Here is a 24,854-nt window from a genome sequence, read left to right on the forward strand (position 1 = left end):
TTGCCAGATTACTGAATCCTTTTCTTTTTTTTAGTTGTTTTACAGTTCTCTGGAGAACTATCCCACTCCATCGTGAATAACTGCAGTTTTTTAGCAGCAGATGGTATTTTAATGAACTCCACAGAAGATATTTTAATACGATGCTTGTCCTGTTGCAACCATGACATAAGATGCCAGGCAGGTTCTTTAGGAAACATCAACACATGTTGCTCTATGAGGCCAATGTGTGGCTAAATATTTTTCTTGTGCAATGCAGAAGTACGACAGTAGAAGAAGAAGATTCTTGATAAATGAAACATTACAAGAAATGCTGAAAGAAACATCTTCTCCTTGGCATGGTATCAAACAATGACAGTCATAAAAATGATGTCAGTATTTCTTTTATTTTGAGGCATTGTGGTTGAATGCTTGAAGTCATTCCACAGTAGAAAATGAGGCTCAGCAGGTTTCCAGCAAAATATCAAGGATTGATTTGGAGTAAAGCTGTTTTGAAAAGCACCAGTTTGAGAACAGTTGCTCTAAATGTCTAACATTTCTCCAAACAGTTAATTATTTTAGTTTAGTTTTTTTAAGACCAACTTGCTCCCTGCTGATCTCAATGAATAAACATGTAGGAAAATTAAGCAATATCTTGATATCCCAGGAAAATGGACTAAAATCTTATGATCCATGAACTCTGTTTGCTTACAAACTCCCCCCTACACAATCAGGAGCCGAGAAATCAAACTTGGCACACGTGTATATCTTAGGGCCCCAAAGCAACCATATAACTCTTCCACCCTGGCTCTCCACAGGGCTGTGCGCTTCTGTAGGACTGCACATCCACCCAGCCCATTAACACAATTACTAAGTTTGCTAATGACATCACACTGGTGGGAGTCATATCAGGGGGAGATGAGTCTGCCTACAAGAACTGGTCATCTGGTGCGCGGCACACAATCTGACAGTCTGAAGACAAAAGAAATCATCATAGACTTAAAGAAGACCAGAGCCCCTCACCCGCTGATCATCAGTGGAGACTCTGTAGAAAGGGTCCTATGATTTTAAATAACCTTCATTTCTGACAACCTTGCCTGGTCTGCTAACACTACAGCTGCAGTGAAGAAGGCTCTGGAGCGCCCTCACTTCCTGAGGTTGCTGAAGAAGAATTGTGCAGAAGAGAAACTGCTGGTGGTCTTCTATCATTCACCCCAGAAAGCATCCTGGTGTACTGATTTATCTGCAGCAGATAAAAATGATAAGAGCGTAATAAACACTGCACAAAAGATCATTGGTTGTGCTCTTCCCTTTTTGGAAGAGATTGCAAAAGCAAGATAGCGCTCAAAAGCTGTAAAATCACTAGAGACAGTTGTTACCCTGGACATATGTTGTTTGTCCTGTTGCCCTCTGGTAGATGCCACAGGCCCATCCAAACAAGAGCAAAAAGATTAAAGAGCAGTTTTTATTCAAGGGCAATTACTGTCCTAAATCAATCAGGATTACAATGATGCACTGTGACACCTTCTATTTAATTCTTGACTCCCTTATTTTGATAATTATATATTATCTTCTGCTGAAAGAGCTTGGTTTACTGTGCAAATTACTTTGTTGTTTCATTGTGTGAATGGTTTATTTTTTTATACTGTGTGTTATTTATTTTTCAATGATTACCTGCAGAAGCAACACCGCAATTTCCCTTCATTTTATAATACAATAACAAGAAGAGGCATTCGAATTCTTAAAATCACAGACCAGACGCTACTGCAGCATTGACACGTACTAGTGACATTAAAAATGTTTTTCTCGCAGAGTTTATATCCCCCTCAAAAAACATAGAAATCGGCCTCAGTGTCACATTCTGGTTAGAATGAGGATTTCTCATCATTATTTAAAATCATGATATAAACTAATCTGGAAGTTATCAGATATTCAAAAAGTAGAGTTACAGAGCAGTTTGTGTTTTCATTGAGTCTCACTGCTCGCCGATCGTTTCTCTACATGTACAGTAGGAGAAGCTGCTCCTGAAAGCTAAAGCAAAGCAACTGCTTGCACAAGGAACTGCACCAGCTATCAATCCCTCCCTTCAAAATCCCACCCAGAGCTCCATCATATCTTCAGGAACGTAATCCTCTTGTCCGTGACAGACAACATGCAGCAGTAAAGTCCCGTCACTTCACCTCCACAAAAAACCCAGGCGTGTCCCGTAAGGTTCGAGTTTGTGGGACCTGCCCACACAAAATAATTCACTACCATGAAACCTGCAAAAAACACCAACTCATTCATTTAGTACTCTGCAGATTTACTACCACCTGCTACTAACAGGGTGCAGAAGGCAGACGGCAGAGGGCTGAGATATAGTACAGCATGTTTTGTTTAAAAAAAAAGGATTTAAGAGCTCTGCTTAAAATTTTGCACTTTTTCATTTGCGTTTCAGACCTAATGTCCTGTAAAACATGCAAGGCTTTTGGAGACACGGTGGTCAAGTGTTTGTCACCGTAGCTTCACAGCAAGCTGTTTCTGGTTTTGAACCTGTGGGTTTTTTTGTAGAGTTTATATGTTATGTGTATGTTTGAGCTTTCTTTAGGTGCTCTGTGTTCATCCTACTGTCCAAAGTTATGTCTGCATGGATAATTGGTGATTTTACTTGATATGAGTGTGAATGGTTCTCAGAGTCTCTTTGTTAGCCATGAGATGGACTGGCAGTCTGTCCAGGGTGTTATCTGGGATTGGCTCCAGCTCCTCCACAACCCTAGCTGGATAAGGAGTAAAGAAAATGGATGAATGGATGGATTTGAGCTTTGCTTAAGAGAGGGGTTTTAATCAATTCGTCATACAGTGTAATGTATTTACAATGATATTTTAAGCTTGAACTGAGAAAATGTTGCATAAATTCAAACGGAAAAACATAATGCTTCCTATATTGTGTTTTTATGGACGGCAGCGTTGATCCATCTGTCACTCAGCCCACCACTTCAGTTTGTGTGACGCTGAAAAATTTCAATTCTATTTGATGGATTGCTGTAAACTTTAGCAAATTCAGTGGTGTTCAGCAAACTCTTGTGTGCTAACACACTAAACTAAGATGCTGAACATTAGCATGTCAGCTGTAATGTCACACAGGAAACACTCAAGCATCACAAAATTGTTCTCCTTCAGTTTGCAAAATTTCATTCATACCTGCCACAAACTCGGATATACAGTTTGCACAGCTCAGGATAATTACATGCATCCTGCGCCTCAGTGCTTCTGTTACTACTGCATCATGCATTCGCATATGGAAAATGGCTCATGTGCTTCCTTTACATAATACTGGTGACTTTTGTGACCTCACAAACTATTGACTCCTGAAAATCTATCTTGGAGTCATTAGTCAACACATAATAGCACTGCTAACTGTAAGATAATAAGGATTTAGATCTGCTCATTGTTGATATAATCAAGGCTTTTGATGTGGCTGATCAAAAAATGCTATTAAATTAACTGATTTCTGTGGGCTTTGATGCTTCAGGTAAATAACTGTAGGCATTCCTAAAGGATAGATATTAGGACTATCTTCTCTTCCAAATTTGCAGAATTTCCTCTATAATTTAAAACTTTTCAGTTCCAAATTAACATTTATCCTGAATGTCCAGAATTTTAATTATGCTTTTAATGAAGATTTGATGGATGCAGCTCAGCATTATAAATATTTATAATATGCTGTATTTTCATTAGGATAATTGGACATGTCCTACACCTCAGTGCTCCTGTTGCTACTACATCACACATGTACATATGGAAAATTGCCTACGCGCTTCCATTACGTAACACTGCTAACGTTTGTGACCTTACAAACTGCTGACCTCAATATTACATTGAAATCCTAGTGCTATTAGTCGACACACGATAGTACTGCTAACTGTAGGATAATAAGGGGCTTCAGCTAGCAGGATTTAGGTCTGGTCATTGTTGATCTACTCAAGGATTTTGATACATGTGACATAAAAATGACACATTCAAGCAGGACAAGTGGTAGGAAACACTTTGTACATTTATCCAGACTGATGCAATCGCAGACAACGGGTGTCTCAAATCTTTAGCTGTGCATTTTCACCGCAAGAGCTCTTCACCATACTCTTCTGCTTCTATACCTTTTATGTCTAGCCATTGGACGTCTCTTCAGGGAAGAAGCAGAAAGACCATTAAGCTTTCAAGGGCTCGTATAATGAAAGGTGGTTTTTAAGTCTCAGAAAAATTGCAGTCCAACGTGATTGTTATCCTCGGTAAACAAACTGCCTTTGATTGTAGCTTTAAGCTATGGTGATCAACAAATACTCTTTGTCCTCCCCCTTCTCGCTTTAGTCCCTCTCTGCTTATTTGTCTCTGTGTTTGTCTCCATATTCTTCTCCTCTCTCTGGCATGTTCACATACAAAGAGCTCAAACAAAATCATATTAGAGGCACAAACAATCTACAAATACCAGTCACTGAGGATAATAAACACATTCTCTGCAGGGAAACTGGTGGGTACATACTCTGGAGTACATTCATTTTGTGAGGCATGTAAAATGGTACTATGGTAATTATCTTGCCCACATGCGGCATTTTTTAGAAGCAGAAAGGAATATTACATTGTTTTGCTTTTCATGGATCTTAGTATTAATGCCCTGTTCTAATCCCTTACAAGAGCAAAACTCCCTGAGCCAGACAAGTTTTGGATTCAAACAAACTCATTTAGCATGCAGATTAATGCAATTCCCAGCTCCTGCAGGAGTCAGCTTATTAAACACATTTAAATCACATACATTTACAATTAGAGTAAGTTAGAGCTATTAAATAAAAGACATAATACAAAAGTAGCTCACCAGCACAGTTTGTCTCTCTAAACACATTTGCATAAGTGCTTCGTCCTTTCATAGCCAAGCATAAAGCATAGTCACACTCTTTAAACGCAGTTAAAGCAGGCGAATGAGCCACCTTTTTCTTTAGTTATATTCATGGATGAGTCAGCCATATTGCTCTAATTAAAATAATCAAAGTCCCGCTGTCAGGTTGGCACTTCTTAGGCACAGTTGTGGCTTGTGTTTAATTGCTTTTGCATTTTAATGTTTGAGAAAGTCTATCTGTGGGTGCATATGAGTACAGGTGTGTGCGTGTCTGGGTGTGTGCGTGCGTGCAGACGGCTTTCCATGCAGAGCAGCATGCTACTGTGGAACAGTGAGAGCTTTTGCAGGTCCGGTCATCAGCGTTCCTCCTGCTGACTATACTGCACGCTTGAATGTCTTTCAATTTAGGCCTTCTGATAACTCGGCTCTCTCTCTCACAGAGATAAATGTTGAAATATAATAAATGAGTTTGCAACTTCACATGTTGTGGCTCCGACCTCATCCTTCTCACACTGTCTCTGTGCCCTTCCATTTCACTGGCTTATTTATCTTTCGCTTTGCTTTCCTTGTTGCTCATTTTTCAACATGTTTGAATGACTTTCCTATCTTGTAGCATACGCTTTAGCAAATAAAGACTGTATTTTCAAGTACAGAAGGATTTTTACTTCCTGGGAACAATTTTGAATCCTCTTTATACTACAGAGTTATTACTATAACAATAGAACAGGAATTTGACTCTATTATGCAAAAATTATATTTCCTCTTCGAGACCTTACTGAGACAATTACAGGTTTGGAACAGTTTTACTGCTAGCATTATGCATTTATTTGCATAAGAGGTGGACTGCTGAGATATGGAGAAATGGGGAAAAAAACTGCAATATTGACATGCATACAAAGTAGCTGTGTGGTGACAGCGATAAAGCAGTGATGGAGTGATAATTGTCTCTAGTGTCGCTGTGCACTGAAACTGTCCACTAGAGTTGGAACAAATGAGAGTGAGATGAGTCTCTTAATCAATACGCTTTGCAGATGTGCCTTTACTTGCACAAACAACGGGGATAAGCTTCTTATCAATGCACTGTACCAAAACTTTTCTCAGATATGGATTAATCTGTCCTCTGGACTGCACTTTTTCCCCCCTCCTTAACCTGTCAGTCAGGTATTTTCCTGCAGTGCTACAGTAAATCTGGCTGTGGTAGTCTTTAGTGTAGAAAATTCCTGTCTGGTCTCAGCTACATTGAGAGTTTTTACTGCAGACTGCTATAGCCTCTGCTACTGAATGTTGTTCACTACCCAGGGTTAGAGAACAAATAACATTTCAGTAGGAAAATCAATACCACCCTCATGTATGCATGTTTACTGTGACACTAATCTCAGCAGCATATTGACTAGCATATTAACTTAGCTTATCCTCTAGCTCACTAAGCCACAAACCTCCTGGAATATACTGCAGGCACATATCTGAATGCAAAATCCTTTTTTTTTAACAATTATTTTAACAATTATTAGGAAAATAATGTATTTCTAGAGCGCTTTAGAGATGCTAACTTTAAATGCTAGCTATTTAGCATTGCTGTCAGTCTTTGTACTATGCTAAGCTAACAGAATGTAGCTTCATATTTACTCATGTATAAGTACTTTAGCAGACATCCACAAAGCAAAAATACCAGCAGAGAAACAATAACATTCAGTCATACACTATATGGACAAAAGTACTAGACCCCCTAAAGGAGCTGCTTGGCCATGGAAACCCATAACATGAAGTTCCAGCACAGGTTTTAGGTTCTTCAATTAGGTGCTTCAATGGTTGCCTACTCCATATCCGGTTTAGTTCACACTTTTTGAAGTTTTTACTACTGCTGGGCTCATAGGTGCAGCAGTTTTGTTGCAACCCCAATAGGGAGCCAGAAACCTCCAGGAACCACTGCCAACCAGTTAGAGAATACACAAATTTCTCTAGCAACCACTAGCAACCACTCGTATCACATCAAAATGGAGGGCAACTTTTGAAAAAACATCAATACTACTTGATTGTGGAATACATAGGAGGGAAGAAATTACACAAAAGGACTTGTTGCAACAGGGGCGTCCTATTATAGTACCACACTAAAATTCAGTGAGCTCCAAGACACATACTTTATCAAAAGTTCATCAGACTGCATGGCTAGGTGCTTGATTTTAAATAAAAGACTGAATTAAAAAGACTTAGAATTGTGCCCCAGTACATTGTCTGTGTAGCTTATGCCAATATATGCGCTTTCATTGGTTGCTTCAATATCGGATCATGAAGTTGAGAAAGGTTTGGGTGTGAATCCACCAACAATCAATGGCCTCTGGTCGCCATATTACTGATAATGACCTCCTGTGTGAAAAGCTCTTTAGTCTTTCACCTTGTCTTCTTTTATTTCACCAATTGAAGATGGGTGCTTTACCAGAAAAAGACACACAGCTGACCTGCCAACCATTTCCCTATCCAAGTCTTGCCCAGATACCTTCTCGAAGTGCACTTCAACCTGCTCTCAGCAGCCTATAACCAGCTAAACGTAAATCATAAATCAACCAGGAGAGCTCTGTCAGGGTGATTACCCCTGTAGTTGCTCTCTGAAAATCACTATACTGCCCTAAAAGAAGAAGGAAACAGAGATTGATGGAGAAAAGTTTGGCAATGAAAGATTTTCCTTGTATGTAGTAGAAAATGTTTTACCTTGACAGATGTCCTCCTGTAGTATTACTCACAGACGAATAATTTGCTCTGCTGAAACCTGTTTTTGCTTTTTATGGCCTGAAACAGTGTGATTAAGCTACCACTTGATACTCCAATAATCTCATATTATTTGGATTTACGGTACTCAAATTGCTGTTACTATGTTGCTAATCACGCCACCTTCAACTATTTTCTCACCTGAAAGCAACAGGAGCACATCTCGTTCTCTCAGCATCACCTTTTAATTGTGTCTCCTGCAGAAGAGAGCACAGAAGAGTGGCAGCAGGGGTGAGGATCTCATTTAGAGTGAAGCAAAGTAGCCAAGTGTGTAATGCTTTTCACAAAAACAGGCACCTTCGGTTTCAACACTGATCTCACCATGATATCCATGTTATTAGATATTCAGCTCTGCATGTCTGAACGTTTCATTGTGAAGAGAGAAGTACAAATGTGGTAGAGCTAAGGAAGAAAAAGGCTATTGATTATGAGTACCACAGTGAGCACAATGAGGAGAAGCAATTGCAGGAAGCAGGCAGCAGGGAGCAGAAGTGAGAATGAGGGGAAATGAGAGAAAAATCAAAAATGGTGTTCAGCAGAGAATAAGTATGGGAAAAAAACCACATTTCCTCAGATTTATTTCCCATCCTGCAGGTTCATCATAACAAAACCGCCGTCTCTCACCCATGCTTCCTCTCTCCCTTTGATTCCCTCAGAGTAGACAAGCCTTTATCTTGATACTTATCAAGGCCTCTGGCAGTGTGTTTCATCCGTAACCCTGTCAACTGTTATCTCCAAGTGTAGAGGCTGTCAAACTGTTAACTGTGTTTACTGTGGTAAACAATTATTACAACGCTATCAGTGATGGGAGAAGGACATGGCTGCAAGGTGTTTGAGCGGTGTCGACTTTGGGCGGAAAGTGTGTTGAGTTTGACAACAGATAATAGGTGTTTCTCTTCAGGATTTATCTCAGCCTAGAAAAGCATCAGTGATGAGAGTTTACCCTTCTGCCAAAGTTGAGGCTGCAGAGGTGGAGTGGAGCTGCGGCTTTTCCACCGTTGCCTGAATGTTCATTCAGTGATTATCTGCATGTGCAGACAGTTGCAGAGCTGGAGCTGAAGAGATGACGAGTGCTACTTCTGATCAAGCATTTTATTTCATGTGTTGCATTAGATATAAATTCAGTCAGTTCCTCTGACTTCTGTTACTGTTGAAGATAAGTCTAACACTTTGGTTTTAAATGAAAAACGGTGAAGTTTCTGCTATAACTTAAATTATTGCTTCATCAAACATTTAACACCGAATGAGTTTAAAACGTATCAGATGGCTATAATGGAAGAGAAAAGATTCACCTTGCTATCAACAAGTCAGACATCTTTTATCTTTAGAACGTTTTTGTGCATATCCATAATGCAAATCTCCAATTCTACCACATCCCACAGCTACTATATTGAGATATGGTCACCGTGGAGGCCATTTGAGTGCAGTGAACTCATTGTCATGTTCAAGAAAACAGTCTGAAATAATTTCAGCTTTGTAGCATGGTGTGTTATCCTGCTGGAAGCAGCCATGAGAAGATGGGTACACTGTGGTCATAAACAGATAATACTCAGGTAGGCTGTGGTGTTTAATCAGCGCTCAAGCAGGGCTCATGCTATGCCAAGAAAATATCCCCCACACCATTACACCACCAACAGCCTGAACCGCTGGTGCATGGTAGGATGGATCCATGTTTTCATGTTGTTTATGCAAAATTCTGACCCTACCATCAGAAATGATGACTAATCAGACCAGACCATGTTTTTTAGCCTTTTATTGTCCAATTTTGGTGTGCATGAGCAAATTGTAGCCTCAGTTTGCTGCACCCAGTGTGGTCTTCTACTGTTGCAGCCCATTTGCCTCAAAGTTTGATCTGTTGTGCATTCAAAGATGCTCTTCTCCTTACCTTGGTTATAATGAGTCGTTATATACCTTACTGTTGCTTTCCTATAAGCTCAAAGATTTCTTGCAATTCTCCTTTGACCTCTTGTATTAAGAAGGCATTTGCCTGCTGTTTACTGAATATACCAATACCCTCACAATAAGTTAAAGTCACTCATCTTATTTTTCTTACACATTCTTATGATGATTTGAATTTCAGCAGATTGTCTTGATTATGCATTGAATTGCTCCCATGTGACTGGCTGACTAAATATAATAGTCAGAGGAACAGATTTAACAAATCAAGTGACCAATGAGTGTATGTCTGGCCTCCCATGTACACTACTCAGACAGCAGCCTCACCTACACCAAACAAAGTACTTCTAGAAGCCAAAAACACATCTGTGTGCTACATGTGAAAAAGAGCAGCTTCAGACAGTGCAGGGACCTGATTCTCCCAAATTTATCTGGAGTCGTTGGACAAAGACAGGTCAGTTGAATCCTTTTACATTGAACACCGTCATGTTATCCATTAATGATACTTCCTTTCATAAGCAGTAAAGCTTCTAACTAATGAGTAAACTTATATAAAGGTTTTTTGAGCAAGGCTGTTATACACCAAAAGTGACATGAAAGAAGCATTAGAGAAAAAGCTCAATACAAAAAGAAAGAAGTTGAGTTTCCGTTCCCCACCATTCATAGTTTATTCCATCAATGCCGCTCTGTCCTCGATTGTCACTACTTGGGGCAAAAGGCTTTCTCTCTTCGTCACTTCCACAGACATAAATACCCTGTTTTTTTCCTCCAGCTGTGACATTTCCATCTGGTAATTCTGCAGTGTGTGGAGCATTCAAAGCAGCATTCTTCATGCAAGCTTTCTATAGCTTTATCTGTCCTGTCACACATGTGATGCAATCGTTTTTGTATTGCATCACTTTAAACAGTGTGCATGTGCTTTTTAGTAACAAAGTACACATTTCTGCAACAATGAATCAAGCACACATGATCTTAGGATAGTTTAAAGGCAGAAGCCTTGTTTTTGTGAAAAACTGGCTGTTTTTTAACTGACTGCCAAAGGCCAGATTTGTCTGAAGTATCTTGTTTGTCGCAAATGTTGGCAAAAAGAAAGAAAGTGGTAATGGCACACAAAATGCTAGTTTTATTTGTAACTAGGCACACCCTCACACACACACACTAATCCGATGCCACACAGACAAAGGTAACATCTAAATGCAGTGCAAATTAACCTGCCTACAAGTAAAGAATGAAAAGTCCTTTATGCTTTGATGCTGGCAGACGGTGTGCTGTGGGCTCAGACAGCCTTTAATGTCAGAATAAAATAACCTGTAACTTGCTGTTTTGATACAGACCACAGCAGACTGAATATTGTGACATATTACAATTTACAAATTCAGGCCTGCTGTCTGTGACAGCTTAGATTCGGTGCAGCGCTACATAAAGGCTGGGATATACTTTCAGCCATATACAAGCTTTACTCCTTGGGAAGATGGTTTTTTTCTCTCTCAGTGACGGTTAAGAAAACATGCCTATTATTACTTGACCGTGACAAGAACCTAAAAATATTTAAGATTTCAGATCATAAACAATGACTGATTTTTAAGAGTGTTACATCTGTGAGATATGAAGCTTGACCAGCTAATACTGGAGATGAGCTTTAGTCATGGGCAATATGGATATGGAAAATCTTTTGTTGTAATAGATTTATTTCAATAGCCAGATGGGGATGTGTGTTTTTGGCTAATCCTGTGAATTAACTAAATTTGATTAATAATACCATAAAAATGCAATGCATTTCCCACAGGCCTTCAACATTTCCTGCAATTACCTAATTGTCAGCACAGATCAATATTTTCTTTATTAACATGGTATCAAATGCCTAATGCAATGCAATGTTATAAACCCATGAAGAGTTATCACTATACATGGAGCCTGTCTCAGTTCTCCTGTACTTTTCAGCTTCCCGTTTTACAACATTTTGCTTTTAGCCTCCAGCAACTTTACTATTGTGATTCACTCTTACTTCTCTTATCATCATCATTCTGGCACAGCAGGAACAGTTTCATCCAAACAAGCCCTAAAAACCCATTGTTTTCCATCTGGACCCATGGCAGACAGACAGAAATGATGAAGATGGTTTAACATTTAGTAACCAGAGAAAGAACCAGACATACCTGTCAAGATTTAATGGAGACAAAAGAAAGGAGATGTGAAAAGGAGACTGGCAAGCAACTGAAATTATTTCTCAAGGTTTGCTTTTTGTAGTCACTGCTGTAAACCCAACAACACCGGTGTTGTTAGGTTTGTTATATATATATATATATATATATATATATATATATATATATATATATATATATATATATATATATATATATATACATATATATATATACATATACATATATATATTGCTATAAGATTGCTTCTAAGAGCATTTGTGAAAGAATATATCGCGCTCAGTGAATTCTGGTATGGTACCGTGATAGGATGACACCTGTGGAACAAGTCAGGAAATTTCCCTCGCTAAATATTCCACAGTCAACTGTTATTGGTATTGTAAGAAAGTGGAAGCGATTGCGAACGACAGCAACTCAGCCACAAAGTGGTAGGCCACATAAAATTACAGAGCAGGGTCAGCAGATGTGCAAAGTGTGCAGAGGTCACCAACTTTATGCAGAGTTAGTTGCTACAAACCTCCAAGCTTTCATGTGGCCTTTAGATTAGCTCAAGAAGAGTGTGTAGGGAACGTCATGGAATAGGTTTCCAAATAAATTTTTAAAAATTTGAATTAGGCAAATAAGCAGACTTATAGTTGTGTACTTTGATGTCCTGTTTTATTTTGAACTTACTTACCAGTAAAATGGTCGTGTAATCAAATCTTCTTAGGAAAGTCCCTAACTAGTAAGGAAATGTGCTTCAGTGTTTCCTTAAATACTTCCTTTCACACTGGATACTGGACCAACCTTTAAGAAAAGGAAGTAAGATGCCATACCAAAATTCATAGTGGCACACTACACTACTGTCATGAAAAACACGTCTTCTATCTATATGTCTTTCATTAAATAAGCTGATAGGAGCACTCTGAGCAAAGCATACAAGATGAACTTTCTGCAGTCCGGGTCACATAGTAGTTTCATCATGGCCCACATCACTAGAATCCATCATCACATTATTAAAGAGCCTGGTGTAAGTGCAGTCCGATTATTAGCGCATCGTATTTCACTTTTCCTAAATCCTGATATATATTTTCCCTCACACCTTAACTTATCCTTATGCCCTTTTCCATCAAGGTTAAGGTAAAGTGATAAGAAAAAGAAAGCAGGAGGTCATTTTTTGGACTTTTCCTTTTTTTCTTCATTTCCTGCCTTTGTGAGAATAAGTCATCACTGTGTACATATACAGGGAGTGCAGAATTATTAGGCAAGTTGTATTTTTGAGGAATAATTTTATTATTGAACAACAACCATGTTCTCAATGAACCCAAAAAACTCATTAATATCAAAGCTGAATGTTTTTGGAAGTAGTTTTCAGTTTGTTTTTAGTTTTAGCTATTTTAGGGGGATATCTGTGTGTGCAGGTGACTATTACTGTGCATAATTATTAGGCAACTTAACAAAAAACAAATATACACCCATTTCAATTATTTATTTTTACCAGTGAAACCAATATAACATCTCCACATTCACAAATATACATTTCTGACATTCAAAAACAAAACAAAAACAAATCAGCGACCAATATAGCCACCTTTCTTTGCAAGGACACTCAAAAGCCTGCCATCCATGGATTCTGTCAGTGTTTTGATCTGTTCACCATCAACATTGCGTGCAGCAGCAACCACAGCCTCCCAGACACTGTTCAGAGAGGTGTACTGTTTTCCCTCCTTGTAAATCTCACATTTGATGATGGACCACAGGTTCTCAATGGGGTTCAGATCAGGTGAACAAGGAGGCCATGTCATTAGTTTTTCTTCTTTTATACCCTTTCTTGCCAGCCACGCTGTGGAGTACTTGGACGCGTGTGATGGAGCATTGTCCTGCATGAAAATCATGTTTTTCTTGAAGGATGCAGACTTCTTCCTGTACCACTGCTTGAAGGTGTCTTCCAGAAACTGGCAGTAGGACTGGGAGCTGAGCTTGACTCCATCCTTAACCCGAAAAGGCCCCACAAGCTCATCTTTGATGATACCAGCCCAAACCAGTACTCCACCTCCACCTTGCTGGCGTCTGAGTCAGACTGGAGCTCTCTGCCCTTTACCAATCCAGCCACGGGCCCATCCATCTGGCCCATCAAGACTCACTCTCATTTCATCAGTCCATAAAACCTTAGAAAAACCAGTCTTGAGATATTTCTTGGCCCAGTCTTGACGTTTCAGCGTGTGTGTCTTGTTCAGTGGTGGTCGTCTTTCAGCCTTTCTTACCTTGGCCATGTCTCTGAGTATTGCACACCTTGTGCTTTTGGGCACTCCAGTGATGTTGCAGCTCTGAAATATGGCCAAACTGGTGGCAAGTGGCATCTTGGCAGCTGCACGCTTGACTTTTCTCAGTTCATGGGCAGTTATTTTGCGCCTTGGTTTTTCCACACGCTTCTTGCGACCCTGTTGACTATTTTGAATGAAACGCTTGATTGTTCGATGATCACGCTTCAGAAGCTTGTTGTGTTGATGTCATTAGACCACACCCCTTCTCATTACAGAGATGCACATCACCTAATATGCTTAATTGGTAGTAGGCTTTCGAGCCTATACAGCTTGGAGTAAGACAACATGCATGAAGAGGATGATGTGGACAAAATACTCATTTGCCTAATAATTCTGCACTCCCTGTACTTCACTTTGTTCCCTGGCAGATTGTTTCTGCACTCACAGCAGGGAAGTGTGTTGGCCATTCCCCGTCTTTCCCTTGAATGATCTCTTGTCTGTTTTACGTTTGCCTTCTGCCTGATATTCGCCTCACATGGACTCAAAGACTTGCTCTAAATGCAATCTTGCCTGGTAATAATTTTGCCTTCCTCTGCTGTCCTCTTACCTGTGAACCACAACAATGGGAATAGTAGGGCTACATCAGCCTGACTGCACTGCATTTCTTAACTATCTTGTTTTTGAAAAAACATTTCTAGTTTTTATGCAACTTTCCAAGTTCCTCCTATTCAGAAGTAAGGCTCACATACCTCATAGACTTTCTATCTTTTTTTGCAGTATTTGATTAATATTAGTAAGTTTAGTCGAGCCGAGTGGATATTTTCCCCAAGCCCCTGATAAGATGTGTATTAATAAGTTGAGCACAGCATTATATCACTTTGTTATTGGGAAAAAATGGAAAGCATTTCAGTGTGTGGAGGATTAGTCGATATTCAATTAACCCAGGCAGACAGTCATGGTGACTCTTTATCAATACCTCTTTTTAACTGCACACCCGCAGCACACTTAATTAAACTTCCCATTAATAGCATCAAACAAGTGAGAAAACTAACAACACAAACACTCGCATAAGTTTGGAAAAGTGATCCAAATCCATACAAGCACCGACCGGAGAAGTGGTTATCAAAGGCAGTCGGCCAAGCTGCTGCACTGGCCTCAGGTCTCGGCTGTGATCATAGATGCTCTCAGTCCAGTTGTGGAGACAAAGGAGGAGGAGGAGGCTGTGTGTTTTGGACATGGCACAATTGCGTGTCCTCAAACTATTTGTCTGGTTATTGATGTGTATCTGGGACACCCTGTGACTCTTGACCCTGAAATCATTAATTTCCGCGCATTCCACAGCTGGGTTTATGAAAGCCCTCCCTCACATGGCTCAGTGCAGAGCGTGGTTATGACTATGAGGGAAGAGCTTCGAGATTCTTTTAGAAAAGCAGTAATTTTGAAATAACATAAAGCCTTCTATGTAAATCAAGAGCCCTCTGATAACCCTATCCTTATTCCAGACCGTGCTACATTTCTCTTTGATAATCAGCTACAAATCAGGGCCAGTGTGTCAACTGGGGCAGCGATGTGACTGTCTAGACAGTGATAATGATCTGCTAACATGTCTGTGCTGCTGTAGATCTTCTCTACTAACTGTAAGCAATAATTGTTCTCTATGGGAATAACTAGATGTGCATTTAACAGTAGCTATTATGGGAGACCTTGCAAAAAAAGATTAGAGGCCACTGTTTTCCTATCCATACAAAGCTGCAGTACAAAGAAGGGTAAGTCAACCCTCATAAAGTGAATCGAATGTTAGTGTTGGCATATTTACAAACTAACTTCAATGAAACTGTACAACCCATTTCCCTATAAAAAAATTTTTTGTGTGTGTGAGTTAACATTATATGTACTTGGTATTTAGTTTACACCCAAATATCCAATTTGTTGCAATATTCATCAACAAATGTTAGGTGTTATAATTGCAAACATGATTAAAGATGCAAAGACGTTCAGTTTAAAATTATACAGTGTTCACAAAAGTCTTTAGCAACCCCTCATTTCTTTATATTCTGCTTCCATGGAGCCACATTTTCTTTTAATTTGTCAAAAGTGGTCTTGAGCAATAGTTCACCAGGCTTTCTGCTGGCCTTGTAAAGTTTTTGTTTGGACATTGACTGCTTTTTTACCAAGAACCAAGTTTTAATTGTGATATTAGGTGCTCTGTTTCTAGCAGCTGTCACAAAAACACATAATTTGTTTCCACTTCTATGAAAAATACTAAAGATAACACAGTTTAATAGGGATAAAATAGTGTTATGGACCAACAGGTTTATTTCAAAAGACATTTTAGCAAAAAACTTGGAACGTCTAACATAGTCCGCTAAAAATATTAGCAGAAACTGGACATGTGGATGACAGAAGAAGTGGCAGACCTAAAAAAAAAATACAAAATCTACAGATGAACAATATCTGAAAGTCCTTAAGAGTTAGGCAGAAAATATCCAGAGAAAACCTGAGTGATGCTTTGTTGAAGCCTGATCACAAATGGCCTGAATGGAAAGGTGGCATTAAGAAGTGGTATTAAGAAGCCCTTCTTAATGGAAGGAAACAAGGAGAGAAGGTTGAGGGTTGATCTTGTCAGAATTGATGAAATTATGAACACAGAAAAGTACTGCCAGATTTTGATCCACAGTTTGGAAAGCGTCTGATTGGCAACAACTTCATTTTGTGGCTCAAGAGTTTTGCACAGTAATTTTTAAGCCCTGGAAAAGAATTTTTTCTCAAATTTGAGCAAAGCAGCATTCTCACTTGATGACATTAATATTTAATCTGTTTTCAAAACTGTTGTGCAGATTCTGTTAATGGCCTTATCAGCTGATTGACTAATTGTGTCAGCTCTACTTAAGACCAAGAAAGAGTCCCAGCTGGATTCACTGCTTCAGAACTTTAAAAATGCAGCGTGCCATTAATAATTTGTTAATAAAATCAGCTTTTTCTCCTGCTCCAGCCAAAGATAATGACATGTAGTAAAAATATTCTTAACATTTTAGAGGCACAGCTGCTTACAGGTATAGACACGTTATTCAAAATCACTTGTGTCTTAATTAAATCAGTCCTAATTAACCTGAAGCAGTATCTTCAATAGTTAATGATTTTTAAAGAGATAGCATCCTGTTTCCATTTTCATTTTGACCAGGCAGTATAGCGTAATATTTTTCATCAAAGGACGGACACTGGCTTTACAGAGTAAAATAGTTGAGTCAAAGTAGAGGAGTCAAGGCCACATAACCCAAACAACACCAACATTCTGAGGACTTTATTGTAAAACAGTATGCAGTGAACAGACTACCGGTGCAACTAACAAGTTGTGTGTCTCATTTGGTTGTCACTCTGTGCCGTTGTGTGAATACCAATGAACAGCGAGCCGTTATCACCTGAGCCTCGGATGACAGCATCTCAGTGATGTATTGCTCATCAGCCTCTGTTTCGTGCCAGACAGGATGTGTTTTCTTACTTGGAAAATGAAAATGTCAAATGCAGATCTTTAGTTGTGACGGCTCAGCAATATCCCAGATTGTTTTAAGTTAAGATGCACAGCCTAACCCATCTCTAACCTTTTAGATGCGTGATGGAGTTTTACAGCTGTACAGATAAGAAACGATGCCGCCGCGTTTATTTCCTGTGCTTGCTGATAAGCCGAAATATAATTCTCCAAACTGCTTTTGATCAAAGATGTGAAACTTTACTGTGTTCCCGCCACAACTCCATTGTAATTCTCCAGGCCTCTTCTGTTACCGTGTAGCCCGTTAGAGGCCTGTTCCTCCGTCCTCTACTAAGTTTGTTCTGAATGCTGAAATGTTTTCCCCTTGGGTGCCTTGTGCCAGCCCCCTTCCTCTTCCACCGATGTGGGGGTGAGCTTTCCCAGGACAAAGAGAAGAATATATAAAGGAATGGGGGGGGGTCGGAGAGACAAAAAGACAGCGGGTGTGTGAGCAAAGGAGGCCAAGTGAAAAGATATAGAGGGCTTGACAAGTGCTTGTCAAAGGGCTCAATACTGCTGGCAAGCTTTGAGTGTGGGGATACAGAGAGAGGAAGAAGGACAGAAAAACAATCTGTACTTTTCCCCCCTATTACAAACCCAATTGCTCACTCCTTACAAACTCCACAGGGTGTGGGGTACACACCACGCTCTGTGTTTAGAGAGTTACTGGAGAGCAGCTCAGTCCAACTGCACCCCCACCATCTCCCCTAGTCCTCCTGCACATGGTACAGTCCATTTAAAAGGCTGCATGTCATCTCAGTGTGTGCAGGGTCCTCTCTGAGAGCAGCTGCTCACAGCACATTCTCCTCTGCGGGAGCATTCACTTTCCCCTCCGCCTGCTGGGCTGCATCTTTTTCTCCCCTGCCTTTTTTTCTTTCTCTTCCTGCTCCCTTTGGTTTCTCTCTTCCCCTCTTTCTCCCGCGCTCACTCTCTCCTCTCGCACACACATGCTTTCTCTGACTCTGTAGTGCTTGGACGCATTCTTTATGCAGTAACAGGTAGACATCATCCCTGTACTGCCGGCTTTTTTTTTTTTATGTGCGAAGTACACTGTGAGAGAAAAAGCACAGGTGGAGTAGGAGAAGAAGAAGAAGAAGAGGGTGATAAGAGGTGGCGGAGGAGGAAAGGGTCTTAACTTCACCTCCTGTAATGCTTCTCTTGACACCATGCTGCTCTGTGTGGATTTGGTCCTCAGGGGAAAATCCTTAAAATGATGGAAGACAACAAACAGCTGGCACAGAGGATTGATGGGGCCATCCAGTCTGCCAGCCAGGAAGTGACCAACCTGCGCTCCGAGCTCTCCGCCACCAGCCGTAGACTGGCAGAGCTGGGTGCCAGCAGCCCCCCTGGCTTGGAGAACCACCACCAGCACAACCACCACGATGACAGCCTTCACTACCGGGGTGAGTGCCTGAATGTGTGCGCACTCACATGTAATCTCGTGCCTCTGTGTGTGTGAGAGAGCAAGAACAGGAACATGTGTGAGTGTTTTGAAATCAGCAGTGGGAAGTATTCTAAGAATGTGCAGCGGAGTGACTAATATCATCCCACCGTTCCTCCATTGACTTATTTTTCCCCATACTCAGCATGAGAAAAGTCAGCAGCTTGAAAGAAAAGAGAGAACGACTGAGTGTTGTTATTAAATGGCAGGGAGGGGTTGGGGTTAGAGAGCGTGGGCCAGAGTTGCTCAGGGTTTGGTTTCCCAGGCAGCAGCTGGGCTCCTCTGGGGCTGCACTCCCTCCAGCTCTGGCTCCTTCTCCGCACTCTCCCCGAGTCTATGAGGAGAAACTGGTGTGCTTCATGCCCAGAAACTGCATGCCAGCATCTCTGAAGGAGGGCGGTGACACCATGGCACTGCCACTTAGCTGGGAAAAAGATGTAATGAATGACGAACGAGAAGTTAAAGAGAAGTTTTCATGGGACTGCTCATTGAGGCTTCCTGCTCTTAAAATAGTTCCTCTTGGCTTCGTGTTACACTTATTGATATCTCTCGTGTTGCTTAAAGTAATAACTTGGCTAAAATGCTGTTTTATATCTAGTTATTCCATGACTAATGATGTCTGACAGGAAATTTTTATCTAGTGTGAGACTGTGTTCTGGGTCTAATTAAGCCTCGTTACGACGTATTCGAGTTAGTTACTTTTATATCGCCGACATCTTGGATTCATTAATGATCATCTTTATGGAGTTTGACAGGAACAAGAATAAAAGGGGAATTTTTGTTTTCCTGTTGCCTTGAATGCATTAACAGAACAGCAAATACTTGTGTCAGCTATCCAGATAATTTGGTGAGAAACTTTCAAAAGTTTCCAAACTTAACAAATAATATTTTACATTCACTGCATGCACAGAAAATTTGGCTTGCTGAAAAAGAGAGCAACAGAAAAAAAAAGACCTTTCACCTTTTGGTGTTTCTGTTCTGCATTCGAATTGAATGCATCTGGGAGCCTGTATGTTTTTGAGATCTTATCATACCCAGCCACAGTGGCTATTAAATGCACTTTAGAAGATATACAAGAGACTACCCAAGTAGGAAAAGGTCTAATGAATGAAGAGAAGATATAAGTTACAAAGGACTAAAAGGTTTTGCTAATACTTGTGTTACAAATCCCACAACTTAATGGAAGCGAAACCATTATAGTCATTCATTGTGGGCATGCTGTAAAAGAAGAAGTACACACTGAGAAAATGGTAATAATAAGCTGACAGTTATTAGAGAAAAATACAACTGCAGTTGTTACTGCTGCTCCTTTTTCTCCAATGCAAACAATTTATAACAAAAAACTCCATTTTCATTAAAAGAAATGTTACAATATGCAAATTAGAGAACATAACAGAGATTATTCAGCCAGCTGATTTAGCCCTCAGCTGCTGCCTAATAGATATATTTTTCAATCCACCCGGTACACAGAGAGTGTAAAAGAAAAAAAAATATGAACAAAGCACTTTATTATTCAGAAAACATGTTTAAAAGTGAGTTTTTTGCATTGCCAGCTACAGTTGGTAAGATTTTCTTGACCTGTAAGTCTTATGCGTTGAGCACAGCATCAGGTGCAGGGACTACATGGGAGATTCTCCTCTTTTCTTCGAAATTCAGCCGATGCTGGAGCGTGATGGTTCAACTACCAATGGGAAAATGATATAAGATCCAAACAGATTAATCTGAGTAACAGATTAATGCTTATCAGATGGCCAAACCACGAGCAGCAGAGTGGCTTCACAAATCCTGAAAAGTACTATGGCGCAGTCATTGAATCTATTCTTGTCATGGCTTGAAGTATTATATATGCTGCATTTATAGTTTGTTTGTTTGTTTTTTGCGATAAATGTCAGTTCAAGCCCAGTCTGAGTGTTTCATCTGTGTGGCTGCTGCAGTGAGTTATACATGTTGTGTTCATTCAGCTTGCTGTTCTGACTCCCTCTCAATGTTAACAGGCAGCCTGACATTCCCACATTCCTGAATGTCAGGGTGGTGATGTCATACTTCCTGTTCCCAGAGGCCAGGCTCGCAGTCAGGTGACTGATTAAACTAAACACACCCACACTGAGAACCGCTTGGCTTAAACATGTTTTTGTAAGTTCTTAAGTTTAGGCGTTTTGGGGTGTGATGAGCCAGCACCATCGTCCAGTGGCTTAGTGAGATTAAATGTTCTTTAGGTGTGTATCCCTCTCCAGGCCAGGCTGTTCGCTTGCCCGTTTGTTGGCCATGCCCTGTGCAGGATCAAAGCAGAGTTTTTTGTGTGTGTGTGTTTTTTTTTTAATATGCATGAGCTGACTTCCTGTAAATATATTACACTGTGCCAAATGTCAGAATTTCTGCTGTGTTTCAACTCCCTGTGGAGCTACAACAGCATCTCTGACAGACATCCAATAAGCCCATAAACACAGCACTTCAGCTGTTCCTGATGGCCTTGGAGTCCATTGTGGAGTCCTTCTAACTGAGCTAACCACAAGGAGCAAAGCATTAAATGAACCAAAACTTTCAGTCTGTTCACAGAGATCCAGGATTAACTTGGTTATTTGCTTTTGCTAATAAACATTTTGTATAATTTTTACACTTACCCTCTTTAGAAGATTTTCTTTATTTACCGGCATTTAAGAGTACAGTATAAGCATTCAACGGAAAGGTCTATGACTGGCTATTAGACATGACCTTTATCATTCTGTTCAGGCTGCTGACATTAATGTATTCATTGCCAGGACAATGAAACCCTATTGAGCCTCTCTCTTGATAGACCCAGTTGATGTCAAGACCTTGTTTAACGTCCCTAAACAATCAACTGCATTGCTGCTGTATCTGTGTTCCACTGAGCTGTTTGGAAAAAATACATATTCATCTTCCTCTCAGTTTGTCTCAGGGACCAGAAGCGCTATGAAAATATCCTGTCCTCTAAAATCAATGTTAGGTAACCCTTATGGGGTTTTACATTATTTATATAAGCGCCTTGCTGTCAGTGGGTGAGAAAGTGCACATCGTGGACTCATGAGAATCTGCCAATTGCAATTCATAAGTCTGTAAAACACAACCATAAGGCAGCTGTTAGTGAGTCGTACAGCTCGGAGAGTATGGATGACCTTTGGCTGCTTTAACGAGCAGAGGACAATAACACAAAGGGAGAGAGCACTGATGTGGGTATTGTCTATCAGTTGTCATTTGTCCTTGAGTATCACAGTTTGTCATTGTGGAAAGAGAATAGTTAGGACAATGCTTTTACAAAGTGAGTTATTTCAGACATTCACGGTGATGAAGGTGATGAACGTTATGAAGGTTATGAAAGTGAAAGTAACTGAACAAACAGAACATTTGATGACTTTCAGTTTGAACATTTCAAGGTTTTTGGGGAGGACGATGTTGCGTTTTAAAGACCTGACTCGCTGACACAAAATTAAACACACAAGGTAAGAGGTCAACAGCAACGAAAATGGAGTTAAATTAGACCTTTCAGTGAGAAAAATTCAGAGCTTGTAGAAAAGCTTAAAATTCTACTGCCAACAGCAAGTGGAAGCTAAGCGAGACCTAATGAACCATTTGGCAGTTTAAATAAGTTAACCTTCGAATTTATGATCAATTTGGGGTGAATGTGGTAACTATTAAGGAGCTCTGAATTTGTTACTGCTCCGGTCCTTGCACTTTGTTCAGGTTTGCTGCTCCAGTGGCATAGTATAAAAACAACCCACCACACAAAAGGCAAAATTGATTTTTATAAATACTTGAAGATAAATGTTGTTGTAGTAATAAGAGTGATAAACAACTTCCTTCCTGTTTGAAATAGGCCGTCAGTTCTAAATACATATTCCTTTTTCTATGTGCGCCTTCTGCCTTAATTCTTCATGGCACAAATTCAACAAGGTGCTTGAAAAGTTCCTCAAAGATTTTCGTCCATGATGGCATCAGAGCATCACACAGTTGCTGCAGATTTGTTGGATGCACATCTATCATGTTAATCTCCCCTGAACCATGTATACAAGGCACGATGGATTCAGGCTTTCATGTTGTTAACGCCAAATTCTGACCCTGAAATCTGAATGTTGCAGCAGAAATGAGGCTCAACAGACCAGGAAACATTTTTCCACTCGTCTATTGTCCAATCCTGGTCAGGCCTTAATTAATTGTACCCTCGGGTTCTTGTTCTTAGCTGGCAGGAGTGTCACCCAGTTTGGTCTTTTGCTGCTGTTTCAAGGTTGAATGTGATGCAGATTTAGACATGTTCCTCTGCATACACTGGTATCAACAAGACATTTTCACCTAGAGAACTGCAGCACACTAGATATTTTCCCTTTTCAGACCATTCCCTGTAAAAACTTAAGAGATGGTCATGTGGGAAAATGCAGTAGATTAGCAATTTCTGAAACCAGCTTGTCTAAACAGGTGTACCCAATAAAGTGCTGAGTGAGTGTAGTTAAAAGTAAACTTTAAATACTAATACTTTCAGAATCAGATAGTCTTCCATCTTAGCATTTCTAATAAAGCTCCCATGCTGCATACCAAAATAATGTATTCTGAGATTGAGGAGAGTGGCAGTACAACTTTACACAGTGTACTGCAAGGCATGCATGCTGATTAAGTATTCACTAAAAGACCCTGCGATTATCTTTTCTCCAAAGAGGAGGAGCTGAACTGGCTCTAATGCTCTCTGCTGCAGAGTAATTGTAGAAAAGAATCCTCTCCCCATCTGGCCTGAGTTTGTTAGACGCCTAGGTCTCTCATTACTTCATCCAGCAGAAGAGCGGGGCTGGGAACACAGTGCCAAACTACAGCAGCAAAATCCCATTCACCCCAGCTATTTCCCTGTAATGCTCTCTGGACCACCCGCCTTCCTGTTTGCTGTCTGCATCAGAGCAAGTATGCAATGCAATGTAAGCTTCCCCCTGTATTTACCACCACGCGAACACCCCCCAGCCCTTTCTTTATTCCCTGCCTACGCTCCCTCAGCCACACCCCGCCTGTGGTCAATGCAGTGTGAGAGAAACTGTGTCCAAACAATAGCCCCGGAGAAGCAGCCCGTCACTTCCCTAACATTTGCCCTCTCTCCTACTCTGCCACACAAGTCTTCCTACAATAAAAGAAGTAATCGTGGAATAGAAGGGACTCCAACAGCAGGTGGAAACAGCAGCATTAGCGGGTGGTTCTGCTGTTAGTTAGAGATGCAGACAACAGTGATGCTGTCGGGCACAGAGGCACTGTTTTAACACTGCAGCAAGAGCTCCTCTTACTATCCTCCTCTTAAATGCTGGTAAACTGATTATCTTCAAATTAAGATTTTTTTTACTTAGTTGTAGATTCATGCATGATCCAAAACTTCAACACATAATAAATAGCTGGAAAAACTAAGAAATGAAACCTGTTAGTGTGCAAAACAACCTGGAACAAGGTCATAGAAAGGCAATCAAATGTGAAACCAGAACTTAAAGTCTTTACAGTGTTTGCAGTTTAGTTATTTTATAATTAAGGTCCTGTTTGCATTCAGTGTTTATTTTGTTTTCAAATACATTTGAGTGTCTGTGCTTAACAACTGAATAGAGCTTAGAAGTACTTACTGGAACTGGCGGACTTTGTTCTATGGAGGTAATGGCTTTAAATAAATAATGACTCTGTGGTTATTTGTTTTGCTTTGTAATGGAATGCAAGCCCCAGTAATGAACTGACAGAGCAGTGCAGACTGTCAGTGGGAACAGAAGCCTGGTGGACTTTTGCTTGTGCAAGAGTTTCCACTTTGGAATTTAGCTACGCAGAGAGTAGGAAGGAGAGATGGGCGCCACATATTCACTTTCATCTCCATAAGGGGCTTGGATTGTTTCAGTTTCTTTGAAATCTTACTTAGTGTGTGGTTCACCAGGCGAACATTACCTATTTCACATTGCAGTGTTTGTAAAAAGGTCAGAGGTGGCAGATGACAGCTGACCTCAACATGTCTTATGGG

General features: G+C 40.3%; 1 protein-coding gene across 2 annotated transcripts in view; it reads left to right on the forward strand.

Annotated features, from left to right (window-relative positions):
* The window catches only part of kaznb (kazrin, periplakin interacting protein b), a 133,113-nt gene that overhangs the window by 43,753 nt on the left and 64,506 nt on the right, over positions 1–24,854 (forward strand). For both annotated transcript variants that reach the window (XM_085274377.1, XM_085274378.1), the window contains exon 3: positions 18,629–18,836. In XM_085274377.1, coding sequence (XP_085130503.1) covers positions 18,629–18,836 — 208 coding nt within the window. The remainder of the gene's footprint in view (positions 1–18,628; positions 18,837–24,854) is intronic.

Source organism: Mchenga conophoros, linkage group LG5, assembly GCF_057382185.1.
Source record: "Mchenga conophoros isolate Kocher_MC1m ecotype Shallow Benthic linkage group LG5, M_conophoros_male_GT1.1, whole genome shotgun sequence".
Taxonomy (NCBI): Eukaryota; Metazoa; Chordata; class Actinopteri; order Cichliformes; family Cichlidae; genus Mchenga; species Mchenga conophoros.